Below are 13,145 nucleotides of genomic sequence, written 5' to 3'. Positions count from 1 at the left end.
AGTAGGACTTCTTAGCGGCCTTCACTGCCATCTCATAGGTTTTCATAAAAACCCTATAAGATGTTCTTGAGGCTCCGTCACGGGCACCCAGCCATACTCGCTCTAGCCATCTGAGGTCCCGCTTCATTTTCCGAAGCTCCTCGGTAAACCAGGGAGCCCGGTAAACCAGGGAGGGCGCCTAGGTGCGATCTCATGGATGGCTGCTAGGAGCTGGTTATTCCAGCCCTCAACAAGCTCAGTCAATGAGTCGCCAGGGGGAGCAAGGCCTGACAGAATCTATCAGGGTCCATCAGCCTCTGCGGGCGAGCCCAAATTGGCTCGCCACCTAAGCAGGGTGGGGGTGGAAAAATCAATCCTGGCTTCCAGAGCGTAGTGATCAGACCATGGCACCTTCATCGAAGGAGACATGATCACATCTATACCGACGCCAAAGATCAAATCCAGCGTGTTGCCTGCTTGATGTGTTGGGCCCGAAACAAACTGGGAGAGCCCTAGTGTCGCCATGGAAGACACCAGGTCCAGAGCCTGTGAGGAGGGAATGGCTTCAGCATGGATGTTAAAGTCCCCCAATACCAATAGGTTAGGGAACTCCAAGGCCCAGCCAGCCACCGCCTCCAGCAGGCCTGACAGGGTAGCTGCTAGTGCGCTAGGTGGCCGGTACACCAGCCAGACAGCCAAGCTCACCTCGGAGCCCCACACTAGGCCAACACATTCAATGCCGGGGATCGATGGTGATGGTAGAGCCCTGAAAGGACAGTCTTCTTGGATTAATAATGCCACCCCTCCCCCCCGGCCCACAGTCCGCGACTGGTGGAGGACGGAGAAACCCGGGGGCACCATCTCTCATAAGGTAACAGTTTCCCCTTTGCGCACCCAGGTCTCCGTCACACAAGCCAGGTCAACCCCCTGCGAGGTGAAGAAATCTCGCAGGGTGGCGGTTTTGTTGCCTATAGACCTGGCATTGCACAGCACCAGTGACGGAGGTGAGTAATCCTTGCTCACCCTACCTTCGTCCCTCGGGATGGGGCGCAGATTGGAAGGGGTACTAGCATATCCGTATCTCGATCCCCTTCACCTATAACATCTGTCCCCACCGCCATACCTCCCTCGCCCCACTACAGTAGCAATCCCAAGCCTCAAACCAACCTCCATTTACGAAATAGAAAAACAAATCAATCCAAAAACAATTGTACCAAACAAAACAAATCCCCACCCCACTCAATATCCAACCCCAAACCAAAATAAAACAGAACAAAATAAAAATACATCAATAAAAACCACCGTTCATGGTGGTACAAGAAAGTAAAAAGTAAAAACCCCTTTAAAACACTTTAAAATATATAAAAACATTTATAACATTTGCTGCAGCAACACCAGTGTCCTTAAAGCTGTAGCGGTGGCGAGTGTGGGCCCCGCCCCCCAGGCCTGGTGGAATGGGCCTGCAGGAGGGAATGGCCTTCCCCAACACCCACGGTGCAGCAACAGCAGCGAACAATGGAATATAAAGCTAGATCATGCTCTAAGTCCTAAGTGTTAGGAAAGACCTCTGGAAATGGGTTATTATTCCATTCTGAATCTTTGTTGAGACTTCTTAAATTTCCTGATAGATACAGGTTGCTTATAATTTATCCTAGCTGCAAAATATTATTGATGGCAACAGTTGGTCCATTAATATCTCTTTTTCTTGTTGACATACTTTAATGAGCTGATAGTTATGGTGCCATATGCTTTGTAAAAAGAGGAAAATTCACTTTCTTACTATCCCCCCCCCCCCCGCAAAAAAAATTACAACACTGTTGAAAGTTTTGGGGACTTTCAGCAGGGCACCCTAGAAAGTGCATTGGAGATGGTTATTGCTCTGTGACATTAGATTTATTATAGACTCCAATAAGATGTAGCGGCTGTCTGTTTCATAATTCCAGTGACAGCTTATTTCTTCTCTGTAGGGCCCATGGGATGATGTTGCAACAAGACTTGAATCCTGCTCCTTGCATTAAATCACAGACAGCTTTGAGCCTAAGCCAAAGAGGTTAACTGCAAAGTTCTTTTATAGCTAAAAAATTTCCAGAAATAATGTTAGAAGTACCTGTGAAGATACAAGCTTAGTTGTAGCTAACAAAGCCCCAGAGATTAAAGCTAAATTGCACACCCAAAATCCTTGTAGTCTTTGTTTACAGATAGGTAGCCGTGTTGGTCTGCCATAGTCAAAACAAAACAAAATCCTTCCAGTAGCACCTTAAAGACCAACTAAGTTAGTTCTTGGTATGAGCTTTCGTGTGCATGCACACTTCTTCAGATATCTTCACCAGAGTTTTAGTCTCTCCTATAAGTCGGAAGTCCCGAGTTTCAGGTCCCAACACACAAACCAAAAGAAGAGGGGGAAAACATACGCGTATAAATACCAATATAGATGTATATAACTGTCCCCTTTTTACTTTTCACAATCCCCACGCTCCAAGATTCGTAATGGCGGCGGAGCCTTCTCTTCCCGGTTTTGATATCTCTTGTGTTCTAACACGGAGATAGAGAAACGCCCCTTCTCCTCTTCACGCCCTCCGGTTCACCAAGAACACCGAGTTCCAATACTTTATCTCTGGCCCCCTTTCTCTTCCCTCCTTTCTTCTAATATAGCGCTCCTACTTATAAACTTGCTTTTTTTGGGGGGGGGAGATACTTGGAGGAAACAACGTATCCGCTAAGGCGACTCACTTTCACTTTCTCCCGCCCTGGTGTCGCGCTGTGTCTGAGTTGATTTCGGCTTTCAGCTAAACTCCGTTTACATCTCTTTATTGCTCCGAGACTTCCTTGTTCTTTTGTTCTTTGGCCGCAAAGTTTTAAATATTTTGCGTTCGGAGTCCTTTAATCTGAGAGCATACCGCTCTCTCCGCAAGCTCAGGGCTTTGCTATCTGAAGGTGAGTAATGGCTTCCCTCGACCCGCTAAACCTCTCCGCCGCTCTCTTCACCTCTTCCAAGGCTACCTGGCGGCCGGGTTGGTCGCTCTTTGGCCGCGCCGGGAACCAGACCTTCTGAACACCCTCCAGAAGTATTTTGGGGGGTCTCCGCGCCCTGGAGTTGCCCCTATCCTTCAAAATAGCTCGGGTTCTCCCTCCCGGTAAGAACCCTGCTTGCGTTGAGATCGCGGTGCACCGGAAGTCTCAGACTTGTAGTCTTTGTTATTCATTGTGAAACTTGGAGAATGAGATGAGAGCTTGGGAGGTATGAAAGGAATGGGCAAGAGTGTATGGCCATAGTGAACCTGAGTGGTGTAAGGAAGTATTCAGGTTTTAAAACTCATTGAATGCTGAAAGTCTCACTGAATGTGACAGCAAATAGTGATATCGTGTCCTCATCATGAATAGATATGGGGAAAAGTTCAGGAGTTATGTTGCCAAATGAAGTTAGGGAAACAATAATAGACGTCTGGAATAAACCTAGAAAATTGACATCAGAAATACCCTTTTAATGCCCCCAGTAACTGGGGGGGGGGGAGAGTTACTCATTCCAACCAGCTAGATAGCTTTTTAGGTGGAAGGGAATGGAGGCAAAAAGTCTTCGTGAGGATTTTTGACTTGTTTAAAACTTTATCATAACTCCCCCCCCCCCAAGAATACCCATAATCTTTTGATGAAATTGGTTGCTTAAAGGTGTTCTTTAGGGGGTTCTAAAGGCATGATCATTGATGAGAAGGAATGAGGGATTTGCAGATCCTAATCAACAAATTTCGTTTTCATAGAATTATGAATCATAGAGTTGAAAGGGACCACAGAAGACATGTAGTCCAACCCCCTTTCATGTTCTACCAACTGAGCTATCCCAACATCATGGATTTTGTAGCTTTAGTGATTTACCCAGTTTTGGAATTATCTTGTATGCATGTTTCACTTAGGAGTTTAAAGATGATTTGGTACTGCTTAAGAATGCTCAGATCAACATATTTCTGGCCCCTGTCATCCATCGTTCTTACACTTTAATCTGTGAACGTTGTAAAAAAAAGTAAGTTTTTTAAATAATGGCTTTCTAAGTGTTTTCCTCTCAAAATCCATGGATTTTTTAAAAATGAGCAAAAACAAAAGCTGTCAGAATATTCAGGAAGTGCAAATGCCAGTGAAATAACGAAGTTCCCATCTAGTTTGGGAGGAGGTATGGATCAGATCATTTCATATCAGAATCCTCAAATACCAGAATCCTCAGCCACAGTGCTCACTTGCCCACAGAAATGCACTTTGCTTTTTCTCTGCCACCACTTCCTACAAGTATATCCATTTATAACTAGTTTAAATGCCTGGGGTTAGGCTGGTAATAAGGTGGTTAGGCAGGAATATTTTGATCTTGTTGGGACCCAGTGGATTTTTACTTTGAGTAAAAGTGCATTGTTTAAAGTGAGATGTTTACAGTGCATAGAAGGCCATCCCTGAGCCCCTTGGCTCAAGTTAGAATACAGTATGAATAAATCTCTACATCCATCCCTGGCCTAATTCAAAATTCTTTCCTTTCTCTAGGGGGGACTTTTACTCCTTTTGTCTTTTGTTTTTAAACAAGCTTTCATTTCTCCTTTATGTCTTTATCAAACAGTCTGTTTGATTGTTGGTGACAAAGATTTATACTTTCCTGCCAGTTACAGATCCCTGTTTTCAAGTAACCAAGCGTAGGGGAGGAAGGGGGAATCTAAAGCAATCTCTAATTGTTAGCTAGGTGTAATCAATTATTCTTAGTTTGTGTAGTCAGGTGTACATAATAAGCTGCAAACATATGGGAAAGCTTCAGAAGGCTGATATTGCATGCAAACAGAAACATGTTCAACATAAATAATGCTTAATTTAATGGAGAAGTTAATTTCATGGATTTTAGTTTGCAAAGTTTTTGAAGTGGAAATACTTTTTGTCTTTACAGACAGGCTTATTTATAATTAACTATTTCCAGCCACTGGACCAGCAGCGGTTTGAGTTTCAGTCTCTGTTTGTTTCTCAGGACATTCTATACAGGAGATACTTTTTCCATTATGTACTTTCCCTTCCTTGTCCTTGGCAGAAGGGTGATGCTGGTGATGTTCTGCCTCGACCGTCGGAGGCAGTGTGGCTCTGAATACCAGTTACTGGAAATCACACGTGGGTAGGATCCTGTATGCTAGCTCCTCACAGACATATGGTTGGCCACTGTGAGAGCAGGATACTGGAATAGATCGGCCTGCAAGACTAACTCAGCACAGCTCTTCTTATGTTCCTAGAATGGCCATTTTGTACCTGTGCACCCTCTTGCAACAAGTGGAAGCAGGAAGAATCTAATACGTATTGCAACACTTTTCGCAAACTTTGCCTTTGATTTGAGGCAGGGATGCTTTAGATCAGGGATGTCCAACAGGTTTTCAATCTACTGTTAGATCCCCGCGAGGTTTTGGTAGAACATGGTTGATCTCCGGTTCCCTTTCCTTAGCGTCGCTAAACTGACTCCTGCCACGTTCCCTCTCCATTGTTCTATGATCTCTGGAAGGGAAAACGGAGCTTTCTCTGTGCTGCTGATATTCTTCTGAGTGACTTTATCCCTTTGTCCGTATCCTTTAACTATCCCCAAAACGGAACTCCTCCCTAAAAAACTGGGCTTTCCTCCTCCCGAAAAAAAGCTCAACAATTTTGAGCTGAATCCCTTCCGAAAGTAGATCACAGTCTCTTGAGAGTTGGCCACCCCTGTTTTAGATTATATGCCATTATTATTATATTTATTTTGCATGTTGAGCACCATATAGATAACTTTTAAAAGCCTTGCTAGTCCCAGTGGAACACAAAACTGAACAGAAGCATTTGGCATGCTGTAGGTAATGTGCACAGAATTCTGGTTAGAAACCTTCCATATGGCTGAAACTGGCAGAAAAAGCACAAGAGCATTAAGAAGAGGCTGCTGGGTCTCAGGCTAAAGGCTCACCTGGTCCAGCATCCTGTTCTCACAGTGGCCAACCAGATGCCTGTGGGAAGTCCACAAGCAGAATCTGAGCACAAGAGCCCTCTCCTCTCCTGCGGTTTCCAGCAACTGGTAAATGTTACACTTACACTTGAGAGCCAGTGTGGTGTAGTGGTTAAGAGCAGTAGACTCGTAATCTGGTGAACCAGGTTCACGTCTCCGCTCCTCCACATGCAGCTGCTGGGTGACCTTGGGCCAGTCACACTTCTCTGAAGTCTCTCAGCCCCACTCACCTCACAGAGTGTTTGTTGTGGGGGAGGAAGGGAAAGGAGAATGTTAGCCGCTTTGAGACTCCTTAAAGGGAGTGAAATGCGGGATATCAAATCCAAACTCTTCTGATGATGATGATGATGATGTCACATGTTTTTATTTCCTTACCGTAAGGCTCTTTCACTGTAGCTCTTCAATCTCTAGCCATTGTTTTAACATAGTAAGCATCACAAAGAGGCAATAGGAACGAGAATGGAAATGAGGGGTCATTTTCTGACCTCAGCTGGCAACTGCTAACATCTCTCACCCTACTGAACCACAGCCCTAACAATGGGTATTTAAAAATGGCGTGCTATACTGCTGATTAAGCACTTTTATTCCGAAGATTTAAAAAGAGTAACTACAATATTCCCCACCTTCAGATAATTTTATTCTTGTCAGGAATGTTATTAGAAACTCCGATATACTATACATGAGATTAGGTGCTCTTTTCTTCTCACATGGGGGCCACAATACATTAAGTCATCAAATTTCCATTTCCATTCATTTTAGGTGTTTGCCTGTACTCCATGAGAACTTGATATTAGGCACCATGGTTTGAACATAATGGCTGGTATTCAATTTATTTCACTAGGACTCAAAGCAGAAGAATAGCTGGATGCAGGAAAACAGCAGATATGTCTTAAGCTTATTAAACTATACATTTAGTTTAATATTAAACTGTACATTTGTTAACAATTATTTATTAGCATTTATTTAAAACCATATCTACCATACACATACCAAAAACACACAAACACACACCTTTGTTGTTAGCAGTAAGATTAGTCTTAATCCCTTTTGTTTGCATAGTTTGATTATTCCATTTTATTCAAATTCTTTATAAATGCACTTTCAAAGATAATTCTTCATAGAGACACAGTCACAAGAACTAGGGAGAGATGTTCAATGCTGTGCATTTTTAAAATTCAGGTTATAAAATTTCTCAGATAATATCTGTTTTCTTTGTTCTTCTTTTGTCCTATATCTTTTATTCTAAAGGTTTCTTAGATTGGGTTCCTAAGAAAATGCAAAGAGTGGGATGTGTTGAGCTGCTGAATACAGTCCAGAGACGAATACAACCACGTCTTCATGTTTTTGGACACATCCATGAAGGTCAGAAAGCCTCTTTTTGCGTATAGATTGAATTCCAGGTCAAACTTTCATTGGATGCCGGACCACACCAAATACAAATTGAAGAGGTCCAGCTTCTGTTACTATGTTGAAGGCCTAGGTTGTAACATACTGTGTTAATACTGATTTCACCTGAATTATGTCCACTTTAGTTCCCTAAAATTTCTAAAAGAAAAGCCATAGTACGTGGATCCTGAGGGGCAACTATCTGCTAGTTACTAAACAATGTCAGTAGTTTCCTTTTCCAGAATTGATCTGACATATTTATCTTTTTCTAAAACCACAGTGCCTTTATTTCAGTTACGAACATCACATTACAAATAATCAGTTATACTGATTCTGAAGTCAATTTATATAACAGCAAAACCCTTTTGAAACTCAAGGAAATTTAAAAACCAATATGAAATACAGCATGGCGATAGAATATAGAATCATAGAATTGTAGAGTTGAAAGTCCAAGCCCCTGCAATACAGGAATCCCAACTAGATCATACAAATAAACATTTCACAACTCCCCCCAGGCACATGCATGTCAGCTCTGGAGCCGACTGCGCGTCGAGCGCTGGCTCTGCCCTGCTTATAAAACCCCAGAGTGGACTGGAGTGAACCCTTCTCACTCCTGGTTTGCTCACTTGGCCCTCGCCCCAGCAACACTGCAGATTGGCCTGTTTTAATAGGGGTCAGGCGGGAACCCCAACAGCCCGTGGTGCTGGGAAGGCAAGCCAGGTGCGGCAGACTAGCTTGTCGCCAGGGAGATCATGGGTGCTGCGCACCGGTCTGCAAATGGCGCCCACCGCCAGATGGGTGAGCAGTTATTTCCACACATGGATACTTGAGATAGACTCTCTTGCAATGTGCATCATTAGTCTTTTTTGCCAGCAAAACCAGTCAGATCAATGCTGTCACAACTTGTAGCACAAATACTACCCAGAACTAAATAATCCACTACAATGCAATGGTGAGTATGTAGTGTTTGCTTTGGCAACAGCATGATAAAGGATACAGAATATTATTTATTGCAGATGACAGGAACTTAAAGAAAACAAGTAGGAAACGGCAAGCTAGATGTTATCCTGGGACGTTCAGGTTCCTCAGGGAAGAACTCCCAAGTAAGTTCTATAGACAGCCTTAGAACAACAAGCTCCTCTTTATAGTGTCTGCATGCTGTGAGCAGTAGAAATCTTCCCCCAACCAACCAAAGCTACATCTGCAGTTGTCATTTATAGAACCTTGGGGAGGAATAATAACATACTGTTCTCTCCCCTCTAAAACTTTTTTCCTATCAAAAATGTCCCACCTGAAACTATATTTTCTGCTGCTCACTTCAAATGGTGACAGAATCACCATTATTCGAGTGCTGTTGCCAACTGCTCATTCTTCAGCCAGGGCTCAGTTTCAGTTTATTGAGGGCTGATGAAATCCTAAATTCTCCCTCTCTCTCCCTCCCCCCTCCCCCCCTCAGAGTTTCTTCGAACATTTTTTCCCCATTCTTATCTCCATCAGCTGTTCAGTCTCACCCCTTTAAAAACTGTTTAGGAAAAACTACTGAACTTTCTAGGCAGCGCAGCTACTTAGGAGCTGAAGGATGGAGCCTGCAATGTTTTCATGGCATTTCCAGCCTTTTGTTTTTTAAAGGTCTCAAAAAGTGCAGGAGTATTGCCAACTTTCTCAAGCTCTTGTGTGTTTTTATAAGCCAAGACCCATATATGAACAATATCTATCAACTGAACTGAACAGGTTTGCTCTTAAGAGTCCATTCATCTTAAAGATACAGTAATGCATATAATCGTGAAGTAAGTGCATAAAGTAGAAAAGAGGCAGCATGATCTGTGTGCAGTGGGGAGTTGAGAAGAATATGGAGAAGGCTAGAGGAAAAAGAATGGAGGTGACCATAGGAGCAAAAGGGGGCTGCAAACAAAGAGGGAGTAGGAGGCATGGAAATGTGGTTGAAGATAAAAGCAGGGACATGAAAAAGGGGGTGTCTTCATAAGGGCTGGTGAAAAGCAAGCTTAGTAGTTGCCTGGGGTGGGAAGAGGAAGCTCTGGAATGTATGGCAGTCCAGCAACACCTGCAAGAGTGACATGCAAAGAAACAGAATAGAGACAGGAATTGCTTTGTTCCTTTTTCCCCTCCTCCTGCACCGTGCTGAGTTCAGCTAAGATTTGGCTTACTGTGTTATCTGAACCTGGGCTTTTGGCTAAAATCTCTTCTCACTAACCACAAGCTATAGCCAACCTTTGTGATGTGTGAAAGCTAATGTTTTGAGTCCTTAATGCCATTTAGTTCACACTGAGGTCAGGTAATGAGGAAGAAACAGGAATGTGGACCTTCAAGCACAGTCGTAGCCTCACACCTCCATTGTTTCCTCATGCAAGAGGAATAGGAACTATTTCCTTTTCCAAAAACCAGGGGTTTGGCAACTGACACATGTTACTATTGTTCATTTCTGAGTTTAATCCAAAAATGTCCATTTGTAATACAAAATGGATTTGGTTGTTTGAGCACGTAAGTGACCTTCAGGTCCTAATGTTCGCCACCTGGAGGACCAGACCCTGCTGTGACCTTCAAGCTGAGGCCAAGGAACTCCACATAATCCCTGCATGCCAAGAGGCAGTTTAGTGAGATGGCCTCATTCACACCCTGAAGACCACAGCAGGGTCTGAGTTCCCAGGCCTTGGCACGATGGCTTCCAGAAGAAAGCTATTGGGGCTGGGTTTCAACACAGAGCTACTTAAACTGTAGGAAACAGAATTTGAGCATACCTCCACACGACTTCTCTGGACACCATCCCCCTGGGTGACAATGGCCAGTATTTTATATTGCTTCTTCTTGAAATGTTTCTGAACATTATGGAAGTTAGAATGCTGTTTGCTTATATTCCGGTGAAGACAGATGGAGTGACATCATTCAGTAGAAAAGGGTGCTTTAGCCTTTTCAGCCCGTAGTGATGCTACAAAGCCCTTGTCATGGGGTGTGATGGAATGAGGTCACCATGTAAAACACCACTGCACTTTCTGCCACCACCCAGTCTTGACTCTTTTTGAATGCCAGGACACGGCAGAACCCTAGATGTGGTCGCTGAAGCTCTTTTCCGGACGAAATGCAGAGTCAAAATACTTGAAGAATATCAGGCTAGAATTGCTGTTGCTGCCTTTGCCAAACAACCACCGTTTTGAATTCCCGGATTCCCTAATGCCCTCCAGTGAAAGTTAATTTGAAGCCAAAAAAGAGAGAAGATTATATATGGTCTGGCTGGTGGTTTTAACTCCTGTGATTTGTATTGCATTTTATTGTGCTGGTCTTTTTGTATTTGAATCATATGCCAAGCTGGATTTTTCAGATTTAACTGTGATGGTGGGAGGATCACAGTTATTCTGTATATTATTTATTCTGTTTTTGTTACAATGCTTGGTAAACTTGTTTGATGAGATGTCTTAACAAGTACAACTGAGTAATAATAACAACTATCTTTTTAAATTCTAGGTTACGGAGTTATGGCTGATGGAACTACCACCTATGTGAATGCTTCTGCATGTACAGTGAATTACCAGCCACTCAATCCACCTATAGTTATCGATTTGCCTACTCCAAGGAACACATGATTATCACACGCAGAAGTATGAAGCCTGCAACCTGCGTAAAACATTGGCTAGCAGCACAGAGCTGCTGATGTAAAAACTAAGCATACGCTAAATTATGAACGTGTTTTTTTTTTCTCTTTATGAAATAACTGGAGAGGCAAGAATGGACAGACATCAGAGGTATCTGGTATCACAGCCTTCTAGAAATACTTCAACAGATCTAACATTTCATCATTTTAAAAAGACTTTTTAATACAGAAAAGGGGTGTACATTCCATGTTATATCAAGAGAAATCAATGCATTATGTATATTCCATGTGCTATATTGAACTTACTAAAATGACATGACTCTTCAGCCAAGTGGTTCTTTATGAAGGTTTACAGTTTTCATGTGTGTTAAATGCTATCATTTGCTCATTTAAACCTGGTTTCACAGGATAATCACAGTGAGGGGAAAATACAATTGTGCTAGATTCTTAGGACTATTATTACAGATATAAAATGACTCCCCATGTATTTAAGAGGTCAAAAGAAGCACATTATTATGGCACATACTTTTCAAATCTATAAACTTCCAGTCTTGTAAAACCAAGTATAGGAGAATTTTAAAAAATCTTCTTCCATCTGATATTAAATATGGAAAGTGATATTATGGTGGAGATTACCGAAATGCAGTATACAGCACAAAAAAATTGAAAGAGAAGTAGTTTAAATTAAATGTAAACTCAGGAATTAAAAAGCCCCCTCCCCCCAAAAACCCTAATGAATTCTGCAGCTGTTAAATCTCATACAGGGCAAACCTAATCATGTTTCCTTAGAAGTAAGTTCTACTCTCTGCAACTTTCTGTACAACGATGTGCAAATGCGACTTGAAATACTTGCTGCATTTTCAGCCACTACTGTGCCCATAGCCATAGCTTTTGCCCTTGCAGCCCAGTTCTCAAAGGTCAATTCCACACTCACCCAAGCTGGCAAATGTGTGTGCATGCAGCTGATCCAAACATGTTTAAGAACTGCGGAACAATCCACATGAGCACATCACAGGGAACATAAATGTGGATTTTAACTACTATATATATATAGGCACATAACTTCAGGAATGTGGAGTTCAGGGTCAAATCTGAGAGAGGTACAGAATGATAACTAGACTTGTTGCTTGTTCAGTACTCAATTTGGTTGGAATCCATGGAACAGGGACTTGTCATTTTATGGCAACCTTATGTATTCTGAAAATATATATTACTGTGGATCAAATTTACTCACAAGATCGGATGTGCAGATATAACTTTGCACAGAAAGGCTACTGCAAACCAGGCTAGATGGCAGGTAGATGGCAGATATCTCTGGCCACCGTTGCAAGAAAAAGCAAAGCCGCTATGACAAGTAGCCAGTTTGCACCAGCCTTTCAGCACATTGTCATTCCTCCAAATGAAATAATTCTACATTGTCAACCAGACTTTTAATGTGGCTATTTTTATAATAAACCTTTACTTAAGTTTTCTAGTGACAACCCCAGAAAATAAAATAAACAAGCTTCCTGAAACAGATAAATGAGTCTAAAATGTTTACAATAACTCATAGCACTTCAGAAACACTTAAAAAAGGAGGTGGAGCATATTATTAAAATAAGAGGCCTTTCCTTTTTTTGCCTCAAGAACATTTCTATGTAAGTCAGGATATATTCTCTGAAGAATATTTTTCCCCCTGAGAATATTTCTTTGGAATATTGTGCATTTTTATGTATGAATGACATTAAGAAGCTTTTGAGGTCATGAAAATTTTCAGGTGTGTTGACTCATTTTGGCATAACTGGATTGTTGTTGTAATTTTCTGTCAAGCATGTTAGACAAATAAAAATCTTTTAAAGCTACTAATTGCGTGGTGTGCACATAGACAGGAACAGGGCATTTCACATTCAAAATGCTGCAGTTGTGGACTCATTTTTTGGTAAGCCAACAACATACATTAGAAAACATTTACCAGCAGATCTGATGAGGCTTGGTGTGCCAGTCAGCCATTCTTCTTTGCTCCTGCTCTCACTAGGCACAGCCTTCTAGTTAAATTGTTGACAACACTACATCATCAGTCAGTGGGCTGTCATGGATGCTTGTAGGCCTTCCTGGGCCATCTTATCCCACGAGGTCTCATTCCATCTGAAGAACATAAGGTCCTTCCACAGAATAGGGTGTTGTTTCAACTTGGACAGTAGTAAACTTTGAGCAGGCACT

At 42.3% G+C, this 13,145-nt stretch overlaps 1 protein-coding gene across 3 annotated transcripts in view; it reads left to right on the top strand.

The window, feature by feature from the left end:
• Positions 1-12,787, top strand: part of MPPED1 (metallophosphoesterase domain containing 1) — an 87,793-nt gene extending 75,006 nt beyond the window's left edge. For all 3 annotated transcript variants that reach the window (XM_083738934.1, XM_083738935.1, XM_083738936.1), the window contains 2 exons: positions 7,205-7,318; positions 10,820-12,787. In XM_083738934.1, the coding sequence (XP_083595060.1) occupies positions 7,205-7,318; positions 10,820-10,938 (233 nt within the window). In that variant the 3' untranslated portion in view covers positions 10,939-12,787. The remainder of the gene's footprint in view (positions 1-7,204; positions 7,319-10,819) is intronic.
• Positions 12,788-13,145: the final 358 nt, after the last annotated feature.

The sequence above is a fragment of the Podarcis gaigeae genome, assembly GCF_964106915.1.
Source record: "Podarcis gaigeae genome assembly, chromosome: 5".
NCBI classification, from domain to species: Eukaryota; Metazoa; Chordata; class Lepidosauria; order Squamata; family Lacertidae; genus Podarcis; species Podarcis gaigeae.
Note: the sequence above shows the minus strand (reverse complement) of the source record. Positions and strands in the feature narration are given on the sequence as shown.